The following is an 11941-nucleotide window of genomic DNA, read 5'->3' as shown; positions in this document are numbered from 1 at the left end:
AAAGATCTCCATGATTAGCCTGTTTTTGCACTTCCTGTTTTTCCCTGCTTGAGAATTTCTGTCCAATGAATGGATGACCTTAGGACACGTGTGGTTTTGTTTACAATTTCTGGTTCACTTGCAAAAAGGGCGGTGTGAAAGCGAAGCACACCAAACAAAACAAAAAATCAACATTGTATTTGGTCCGGACCAAAGCAAGTGAACTAGCGGACTTTCCTGGTGTGAATACACCCTAAGTTTGGAGAGGACTCTAAAGAAAAAGACAAAAACACGGAGCGATAACATCTACAAAGATTTAACGCCTTTTCTTCAATTTCACAGCGAGTTATATAGTATTGCAACAAACTGTCTGATTAAATTCTGCATTTGGCTGGTGGGTTAAAAATTCATTTCCCTTCCCGAATAGCAATGCTTATATCAGAGATCCTGACCAGTCCACTTTCATTTTCTCATTAAGCCTAGTGCTCTCCTGACTAAATATGGCCGGCTGTTCAGTGGGGTGGCTTTCTTTACTTAAACCCCCTTCCAGCTCTCCTCTGAGCTCCCTCAGCGCAGTGAGGAATGCCCTGGATTTTGTCATCTTGTTATTTTGGGGTGAAGAGGAGTGAAGTAACTCTGCTCTTTTTCACAGGATGGCTGGAAAACAATAATGTTGTCAGGGAGTCTTAGTCTCTGATCTCACTGGTCTATACTATATATTTGTGAGTAACACTGCTTCAATCAAAACGGTGTCTAAATTCTTTCCATGAATAAACAACTCCCTAAACTCCATGACAAACAAATAAAGAATCTTTCTTTTTTTTATTGTGAATGTCCTCTGCAGTTCAGTGAATACAAAAGGGTTTGGATTTAAAATGGTTGTGTAGTTAGATAAGGATTCTGATTATGTTCCAGGCAAGATGTTTTGAAAGCAGACTTGAAGAAAAGAAAAATCTTAGGAGGATATTTCTTAATATCTCAGTTGTTTCTTCTAGATAACAATGGGCTCATTCATAAAACACGTGAATATCTGTGCAAATCTCTTGTAAAAATCATTCTAAGGTAAACTCTCATGCAGTGCCAGATATAATGGATATGGATGTATGAGAAAAGAAAAACCTTAATTTAGATTTACACCATTTTGTTGTTGTTAGTGTTAAAATGAGTGTTAAAAATTGTGATGTAACAGAAGTAGTGATAGATTATTTCTGTCTTGTTACAACATCTAAGTGAAACGGATTATCAAAAAAAAAAGGAGGGTGGGGACTTGGTTCTATTCATTGGCTTTTGATTGGATGGCAGATCTGAATGTGAGCTTGCAATCGATTGTAAGATGTAGGGTTTAAACTAGGGCTGTCAAAAAAAGAATTTCGACTATTCGTCGAATTTAAAATAAAAATCCACATTTGAATGCAAAAACGTTGCATTCGAATTTTAGGTGTGCGTTAAGGAGGCAGCCTTATCAGTGGCACATGAGATGCGATGACGATGTAAGTGTCGTTGCATTATAATGTATTCGTTATCCTGTCCAGTTGAAGCCACTAGATGCTGCGCTGCTGCATTGTTCATTAAAAATATTGCGGAAAAAGAGAACATCAATGCGGAGAAGACCTTGCTTACATCAAAACTGAAACCAAGCCGTTCACACAGAATGCATATTTCGCGCATTTTCTATAAGGACATCTATCACCATTGCACTCGCGTCTCGCACAAAAGAGGCCTCAGGAGAGAAGCCAAAAGTTTTTCTTCACCCTAACTGAAATTATGCATTTTAAATTATAATATAATTCGAATTTTGATAATATTTAAGTACAAAATTCGAATTTAGTTTTTCAGCCATTTTGACAGCCCTAGTTTAAACAGATAAAATGATTGAAGTCTTGCATACAGCACCAGACAGAAGTCTGTTGTTTCACAGGAAGATCAAACTATCAAAACATTAAAAATAAATGAAGAAAAATATAAGAAAGAAGAAAAAAAAAAGAAACATGGATAAATTTGTTCACTATAAGATCATCAAAATGCATATAGAGTATAGTGAATTTCCATTACATGCTAACTTTACTATAAAAGGTGGTAATATTTTGTACTCTGATTCTGACTATTTTAGCGCTGTCATGATTCCTCAATTAAATTTGAGTATTCGATTATTTAAAAAATCCTCGATTGCATTTTGCCCATGTCGGTTAACCGGCAAAATACAGGAAGTGGTGCATTCCACGGACGACAATCCATGAAAAGCATTATTAGACTGCTTTCTAAGGCCGCACGAAATATTAAAGGGGTCATATATATTACAGTATATGCGATGGCGACGCAGACGGCAGCCTCAGTGTTTGGCTCTCCAGTGTTTGTACTGTTTTTGTTAGTTTTTCCTGTTTTTTGTTTCTCAAACACGATCAGTTTTACCAGGGATGAGCTGCTGAACATTCGGCAGAACACACCACACAATCTTCTACCGGATTTCGTTTATTCGGACGTTTTGCTGAACGTTGTAGTCGGCGGAGCTGCTGCGCTGATCAAGCGCTTCAGGACGCGCAGACGGGGGAAGAGAGCCGGCGTGCTCGTGAAGCTCAGGAAGCGCGGATTCAGAACGCCGTTTCCCAGCATCCATATGGTGAATCTCCGCTCTCTACCCAACAAAACGTACGAACTTCTTCTGCTCTCCCGGACAAATAAGGATTTTTCACACTCTGCTGCTCTGTGTTTCACGGAAACCTGGCTGAATGACGCCATTCCGGACAGCGCGCTACAACTGCCCGGCTTTCAGCTGTTTAGAGCAGACCGCGACGCAGAATCAACGGGGAAATCACGCGGCGGCGGGACATGTTTTTACATCAACGAAAGGTGGTGTACAGATGTTACAGCGTTAAAGAAGATATGCTGTTCCGATCTAGAAGCGCTTTTCATTAACTGTAAGCCGTTCTATTCGCCGCGGGAGTTTCACTCGTTCATTCTCGTGAGTATTTACATTCCTCCGCAAGCGCACGTGTGGGCTTGAGAACGGCGCGACCGGCGGATTCGACGAAGGAGCGTCCGGAGGGCTTGCGGCAACCACATGTGACGACCCCAGGCTGGACTCCGCTTCGTCCATGGTGAAAGCCGATCCGGCGATCCACAGCACAAAGTATTTCCTCAGCAACCAGCACGGCTCCAATTGTAACACTCCAAAGAGAAAGGAAAAATTGAAATCGCATCATATGACCCCTTTAAAACCATTAAAAAATCATAATAAAGCATAGTGCTATGGTGAAATCATAGAGGCTGCATTTCAATTAAATAGGCCTATATGCGCTGGGGGTTTAATATGTGCTTTATTTATATGCATGTAGGTTACGTGCATCTCAGAGCGGCTCCATTCATAGTAAATGCTGCTCCACACAAACTGTTATCATTTACATGCGCGGAAAGTCGCTTATAACGTTCATCTGGGAACAATGTGCACCATTTTATCAGACTAATAAGGTAAATAATTTATAAACCTATGCCAACAAAGTAGAATACATAATTATCTTTCTAAATATGTTAACTGTTCATCGCGACTTCAAGATAAAAGGTTAAACCCTCGCTCTGAGTTGGCACGTTTCGATGTCCACATGCTCTTGTTCAAGAAATGACATTGGCTGTAGCATTTCTGTCATAAAGAAGTGGCCAAGTATTAAAGATTAGATGGACATTTGAATTAAATGTTGTTTAGTCAATAAACAAGGATTAGATCGCTCTGTAAAGTGTAAAAATAATCGTCAGGCCCTTGGTGCCCTCTGCAGGCATTTGATATAATGCATAATGTACATTATTTATGATTATATTGTTTTATTACATTTTTTACTGTTTTGTTCAATAAAACCAAATGATTACTTACTTTTGAAATTTTATTTGAACCAATTATTATTGCCTCATTGCTATTAATTATATATGTATTTTAAGTCGTTTTAAAGTCTATTGCTCGCTTAGGTCTATTTTTATTACCACAAAAAAATTATCAGATTACTCGATTAATCATCAGAATAATCAACCAATTACTCGATTACCAAAATAATCATTAGTGACAGACCTAGACTATTTTCAGTCCTGTAATATCAGCCAAATATTTGACCCATTTCATTTATGATCTGTTTTTTAATTTTAGAAAATTTGCGCTTGAGCAGGGGATAGTTCAATACACTACAAACACTTGGTATACACTTTTTTGTCAATCTGGATGCATAAAACAAAACTTCAGTGCCTATGCATAGTGCCCTGTCAAACAGAAACAAAAAAAGCACCATCATAATTTTACCAGAGCTACCATGAGTTTAATTGTCATTTTTGCATAGTGCCCTGTCAAACAGAAACAAAAAAAGCACCATCATAATTTTACCAGAGCTACCATGAGTTTAATTGTCATTTTTGCCTTGATGACATATCTAAACAGAAAGTTGACAAACATGTCAAAAGACCTTTATTTAGTAAATATTCAGTATTCATACGTAAATAATCACGATATTCTTTGTTTTATTTTCCTGTCAAAATAACGGAGTTCCTTGGGAATTTTTCAGCTTTTAAGAAATGCCGGGTTTTCCGGTAGTGGGCGGAACTAATGCGCAAACGACAATCTCATTGGCTGGTGCTCACCTATTATCGTCCCTGTTTAGATTTCAGCAAATCAGTTCGAGCGAACGCACACAACCTGATTAATATTCATGAATCCAGAAGCTCGTTAATCCGTAGTGCGCTTTATATTGTTCTTATTAGTAGAATTCGTATAATAATAATAATAATATCTTATCAGTATTATTGTTAGGTTTATTTTTTTTCAATTTTTTACAGGAACACTGAATGACCAAAAAAAGCACCAGCACCAGTCCTAAGTTCATGGTTATATATATATATATAAAGTATAGTATTTCAGTCTGGCGAGTAAACAAAAAAATGTACTTGCCAATGGCGATTCAATTGCCAAGGTGTCCGTAGAGGGTTGCATACACATATTCATATAATGTAAAATATATGAAAAACATTTACATTAATGCAAAAGCGGGTACTTTAATCCAAAGCGACACAAGAAGAACAAAAGCAATTTGCCAATGAGCTAACAATATTTTTGATATACAATGGCAGGTTTATTTGATAACTATATTAGGACGCATGCTAGAGAAGCTCAGACAGATCGATTGGATTGTTTACATGAAGGTTTTCAATCCAATTAAACCATCAATTTGATTATAAACAGATTATCTGTGTACATGTAAACATAGCTATTGAGAGTAAACATCTATCCCCAAAACTAATGATGGTTTTGCAAACAATTTACAAAAATCTGCTCTGCTTGTATTTCATTAATGAGGCTGTCCTGCTGCTCAAATTCATTTCACCCGTCTCCTCTAGAGTTTCAGTAGAGATCTCAGAAGACTTTTAAATTTCCCAAGATATAAAATTTTGCAATCCAAAGTCGGAGATCTAAGCCATACTATTCACATTGTTAACTCTTAATAATATAAATAACTAATTAATAACACTTTTACTTTATGTCAACAATTGTCCCATTTGTCCCATTTTTACTTTTTAGAATTAACATATGATACAAAGTTGATGCATAACTGAGAACTAAACTACGAAAAACCGCCCACTGAGCAGTAAGTGTTTCTGTGGTGAAAGCGATGGGTAAAGCAGTGGGGAACAGAGTGAAGCCACAACTAGAGTATAAACCTCCTCGGCACCATCTCGCCACCAAACATCCGTCAGACAGTGTGGTGAACATCTACAGAACATCTACAGACTACAGCAGTCAATATAAACCTGTAAGCCTGTGCCAGATGCAATTACACAAGCTTCTGTCTGAAAGATGGTTGTGTTGGCATGGGGTGTGTTTACGTGTGTATGGATGTGTGTGTGTCAGCTTGTTTGTATTTCCTCTGGGTACACACACCTGAATGCATCTTTGAGCGAGTAAGACCTCTGCTGACAGGAGAGTGGAGAAGTTTGTTTGAGGAAGGTAAGACAAGCCAAAGAGTGTGTAAATGAATTGTGTGTTTAAAGATGCTTGTTGATTTGGAATGAATGAGAATCTGAATATTCATTACTGAGAAAATGTGGATGGAGATGACTCAGAAGCAGTGCTGGGGAGGATAGGGAGAGACGGGGATGTGATAGAGAGAAACGGTTTGAGAGAGAGTCATAAAGCAACTCAGACTCACATGGAAGATGCGTTTGACTCCTGAGGCCAGTTTCTCTGTCCGAAGTTTCCAGAGGACGGGCTGAGGGGAGTTCAGGACGAAGACCAGAGGTTTCTGGTGCACATGCAGGGACTGGATGGGCCGCAGATGTAATGACACCTGAACACAGCAAAGAAAGGGGTCAAATGAGAACGGCAAAGAGAAAAGGGAAAGGACACATGGGGCTCCGAACTGTATAAAGTCCTCAGAGCCTCAGCTGCTGGAATGACTTTTCAGACACCTAATATTATGCAGCCAATATAGAATTACAATCAAGCTAATAAAATGCTTATAAAATTTTGTTATGATGCGAGACACTATTTTCTATTCTGATACACATTTACACTCATATGTTTTAAAGGTGTACGGAAAATATGTTACTTTTAATTTGATGGTAACACCACGTGACATTTTTAGGAAATGTCTGATGAAAATGTTTTCTGAACTCAAACACTGAGTTCACAATTGCTCTTGCGTTGTAGCATACATCTCATAATATTTTAAGCACAAGAAAAGCTGCATATTTCATACATAGGATTTGCCAATGCAACGGCTATAAAAATCATGCTAGACAAAGCTTTTATTTATATCATAAATAAAATACAGTTCACTGAAATCCCCCCACAACTCCATTTGCATTTATGGTGACCCCATGTGTGGTTTTGACCCCAATGTCTAGAACCTCTGTGTCATAAAAACCTCCCATTCCTCTAATCCAAATGTCTCTCCTGTCATCTTTTCTCTTTCCATTCCATTCCCTCCTCGCCTGCATTCTGTAGTTCTTTTTTAGTAATGTCAGTGCCAAAAACATGACTACAGCAGCACTGTGGATGCCTGTTACTCCTTATCAGAGTTTGTGCTATTTATGTCTCTCCACCCTGCTGATAATCACACAGTGACTAAGAAAGCCGTGTTTTTCTTTGGATGGCCACAATATGTGGCCTCACTGGTATTTGAACTTTCACACACAAGCTCTTTTGTTCATAAAAGATGGTGATAGTGAATTGAGCGAGAGAGCTGTTCAACATGGATGGATGGATTACCGAGGATGAATAGTTTATACAGATTGTTTCTACTTAGTTTGAGCTTTAATGTTATAATATACACAGACGTTTAGCAGATATTCAGCTTATTTATATTTTGCGTTATTTTTTAAATGCTGGCCTAATGCTAGAGACATGCAGACAAATGTCTCTGGCCACTGCCTCATGTTTGGTTCTTGTTTTTTTTCCAGTGTTTTTAAGAAGGTTCATAAAATCTACTTTAAATAAAATGACTAGTCAGTGAAAACGAAAAAAAATATGAAAATATACAATTTCGCACTTACCCATTATAGAGATAAAAGAGAGAAAAAGAAAGCTGTGGATTTGGGTTCTGTCACTTTAAATGTTCCAAAATCTGATTGTGACGAGTGGGGGCGGGGCAGAGAGCCATGGGAACGGAGAGAGGCCGGTGGAGTAATTGATAATGAGCGACACCTGCACCACTCACCATTCTCGAGTCCCACGGATTTTATTTTGTGTTTTGGTTCTGTTTGTGCGCGACAGTCGTCCGCGAGGGGCTGTCGCGCTATTTTGTGTTTATTTTATTAGCGTTATTATTTACAAAATAGCTCGACAGCCCCTCGCGGACGACTGTCGCAAACAAACAGAACCAAAACACAAAATAAAATCCAGGCCTGGTCCTCTCTCCTCTTTCACTGTCGTAGCTCCTTTATCCTTCCTTCCGGAGCTCCTCCGTGGGACTCGAGACCGGTGAGTGGTGCAAAACACAAAATAGCGCGACAGCCCCTCGCAGACGACAGAACCAGAACCAGAACACAAAATAAAATCCAGGCCTGGTCCTCTCTCCTCTTTCACTGTCGTAGCTCCTCCTTTTATCCTCCCGGAGCTCCTCCATGGGACTCGAGACCGGTGAGTGGTGCAGGTGTTGCTCATTATCAATTACTCCACCGGCCTCACTCCGTTCCCATGGCTCTCGGCCCCGCCCCCACTCGTCACACTGATTTAGATTCTGAGGTGGTGTTTAGTTGGTGTTTTGTTGCTCTATACCTGGGCCTGCAGTCTCTGTCGGGGCCTAATGGGCCAAATATAACCTGCTGATTTAGGGCCTGCAGTGGGGTCGAAACTAAACTCCATTCCAGACATGATTTGATTCACTACCTCTCAACACTGACCTGACAAACAAGCACTGCCTCGTCACCTTTAGAGCTTTATTACTGACCCTCTTCATCTGTCAGGCACTGACCGATCACCTACAGTTCAATTTGCAATCATTCAAATAAAAGTAACTTAAATTTCTGTTTGTTCCTCATACAAAGCTTTAATAACACATCAAAAGATCACAATTATGATACTTTTATGATGTTTTGTGGTCTTTGGAAGCTTGAAAGCTTATCAGTATACTTTTCTAAATTTCTCATCCTGTTTCCCACTGAATAACAACGTTTTGGAACAAAATGATGGTGAGAAAATGATGCTAGTATTTTCCTTTAAACTCTGAGGTCACTCAGGATACTTCATATAGTTTGAAACAGTTCCTTTCACGGTTGGCCTTTTATCTCTCTGATCTAAACTTGATTCTCAGGCTAATACTATTACACACTTGAGAACATATTCTCACGACTTCATCAGAACAGCCAGTGTTGAATTATTCACTTAACAAATTAGTCAATTAAACAATCAGACAGTGACAATCTAATCTGGCAATGACATTATCTTAGATCCAGTCAAAACAGCTACAAAAACTCGTTGGCTTTGATGCAGTTACTCAATGTGTTCGACTGGGAAAATTTTGAATGCACTGCATATAAAAACTTTATTTATGTATTATTACTTGCAACTAAAACACTGATATCTCATTTTATTCTTACTCTTGAGAGCAATATTCAGGTCCATAAGGCCATGTCCAACCAAACCATTTCTTGCAAACTTTATGTTTATGGCCAAAAACCTAACATCTTGTTGAAATGCCTTATGACTTTTATGAACCCAATAATTTAATATATATTACTAAGTATGACTCATGGTAATGGAGACCTCATCTGCATGGTTACAATGGACACGTCCCAAATGGGACACTTGATGTGGATGTGTGGTCTTTTGACTTTCTTTTGTGTGTATCTATGCATAAGATCAAAGGCTGTCACATTTTAAACTTAAGACTTAAAAGGTGCTCAATAGCACCCCCTATGTAGCTGCAGTGCATACTTGATAAGCCCATTTGAAAACCTACAATACAAAATTTCTGTAATTTTAACTGCAAAATATTGAAAAAATGCATTGCGGGAAAAAAACTGTTAATAGGTTAAAGGGTTAGTTCACCCAAAAATGTTTTACTCACCCCAGAGCCATCCTAGGTGTATATGACTTTCTTCTTTCAGACGAATCCAGTCGGAGTTATATTAAAAATTGTCTTTGATCTTTCAAGCTGTTTAATGCCACTCAGCGGGTGTTGCATGCATCAGTCCAAAAGAAGTTAAATAAAAAGCGCCCATCCATTAAAAAAAAGCGTCTCACACGGCTCCGGGGGTGAACAAAGGCCTCCTGTAGCGAATCGATGCGTTTTTGTAAGAAAAATAACCATATTTAAAACGTAATAATCACTTTAATGTAGCTTGCGCCAACAGTTGTACACGGAAGCAGCTCCGGGCTGATGACGTATGAGTTCAGCCTTGCGCATGCGCTTGTGAGACACTTTTTTTTTTTTAATGGATGGGCGCTTTTTATTTAACTTCTTTTGGACTGATGCATGCAACACCCGCTGAGTGGCATTAAACAGCTTGAAAGATCAAAGACAATTTTTAATATAACTCCGACTGGATTCGTCTGAAAGAAGAAAGTCATATACACCTAGGATGGCTCTGGGGTGAGTAAAACACAGCCTAATTTTCATTTTTGGATGAACTAACCCTTTCACAGTAAGTTAACATGTTATATACAGAGAGAAACTGTAAAATATCTAACCAGACATTTCATGTAATTTTACAATAAAATGCTGTTAATAGTTTTTGTTATCAGTTAGGTACATTTGGATTTTATGTTACATCTTCTGTTGTTTAATGAATGTTTATTGCATTATTTAAGTGTCATATGTTACCAGGATGGTGTTTTGTGTTTGTGTGAATGACTCTTGCACCTTCTGTATATTAGTATACTTCAGCTTGTTTGTACCGTTTGTTCTGTAAATGTGTTTACAGTTTTTCCATATTTTTTACTAAATTATTCTGGCAACCACAGCTGCCAAAATTATTTTGTAAAAACTACATATTTTTTTACAGTGTATGTTACCAAATTGTGGATTGGATGTAGTAATGTATAAAATAATTTATTGTACATTACAGAGTATGACTAAAGGTAACGGAGACTTCATTTGAATGTTAAAAATGGGCATGTCTCAAATAGGACACTTGATGTGGACATGCGATCTTGTGGCCTAGTACAGTATCTGTATCTGTCCACAAGATCACTGTCACATTTTTCTCACGGTTCAAAAATCTCATGGTTCATAAGGTAATCAACAGAGCCCCTATGCAGTCTCAATGTGCCCTCAATACGCCCTTTTGTGAAATTATGTTGCCAAATTGTGGATTTGATACAGTAACTTACACAGTAATTTGCTGTAGTTTACAAAGGACATCATCTGCATGCAAAAAAAAAATGTCTTAAATGGGACACTTGATGTGGATGTGCACGCTTGTGGTGTTCACTTCCGTGTATCTATCCTCAAGATCACAGGCTGTCACATTTTTATCTTATAGTTAAAAGGTGCTCAATAGCGCCTATTCAGCTGCAATCCGCCCTCAATAAACCTCTTTGTTGGGGCTGAGGGTGCCATTTGGGACAAGCTCAGTTCGTACCTAGTCCAACAAAACCAAATGAGATAAAACAGCCATAAACTTTGCCATTTCAAGATGTCCGCTTTAGAGGAAGCAGATGTGTTGGTGGATGGAATTCGGAGGCCCAGAGCTATGTAATAAGCGGCTCCCACGTAGCTGTGGGAGGACGCTGGAGCAAATAAGAGTGTTTAACAATGAGCCCAATAAAAGTGTGGCAATAATCATAATCATAACAGCAGGGCCTTCAGAGAGCAGCGAATGGACGATATTACAGAGTGCTTATCACAAAGGGTCTGGCAGACACAGAGCGGACTCAGACGCACAAGTAAGAGACTCTCGCTTTTTCTTCCACTGGATTTTTTTCCATTCACTTGCCTTCCTAATGTCTGTACTCAGTGGAAAATTTTCAATAAGCATCTAATATCTACCCCTCTCCCCTCTGGATCAATCTGAGCAGACATCCACAAACAAATCATATCTGCATGGAATGATTTTGACTAGAGAGGGAAAAAAATAAACTGATAAATCAATAAATTTGCTAAATAACGTCTCGGTTACGTATGTAACCCTCGTTCCCTGAAGGAGGGAACGGAGACGTCACGTCGGATGACCGACGAATTGGGATCTCGCTTAGAGGGACCAATCTACTTCGAGTGTAAACTAAACGAGCCAATGCACATTGGCATGCGATTATTGCATCCAGCTGCTGCTGATCACAGCGTGAGTATAAGTAGGCAGCAGATGCAACGCATATTCAGGTTTTCGCTGAGGAGCCGAGCCGGTGACCCGGCCGCTCAGCGGTGGTACAGGAGCTGTGGCGACGGGACGTGACGTCTCCGTTCCCTCCTTCAGGGAACGAGGGTTACATACGTAACCGAGACGTTATTTAGTCACAATTGCGAGTTATAAAGAGATATTTTATAAAAATATA

The 11941-nt window shown here is 39.0% G+C and overlaps 1 protein-coding gene across 1 annotated transcript in view; it reads right to left on the bottom strand.

Moving 5' to 3' along the window:
- The window catches only part of LOC107730687 (transforming growth factor beta receptor type 3-like), a 140371-nt gene that overhangs the window by 55834 nt on the left and 72596 nt on the right, over positions 1–11941 (bottom strand). Inside the window, exon 4 of the mRNA XM_016541564.1 lies at positions 6156–6293. Coding sequence (XP_016397050.1) covers positions 6156–6293 — 138 coding nt within the window. The remainder of the gene's footprint in view (positions 1–6155; positions 6294–11941) is intronic.

Source organism: Sinocyclocheilus rhinocerous, unplaced genomic scaffold (assembly GCF_001515625.1).
Source record: "Sinocyclocheilus rhinocerous isolate Xijiao unplaced genomic scaffold, SAMN03320098_v1.1 scaffold1179, whole genome shotgun sequence".
Taxonomy (NCBI): Eukaryota; Metazoa; Chordata; class Actinopteri; order Cypriniformes; family Cyprinidae; genus Sinocyclocheilus; species Sinocyclocheilus rhinocerous.
Note: the sequence above shows the minus strand (reverse complement) of the source record. Positions and strands in the feature narration are given on the sequence as shown.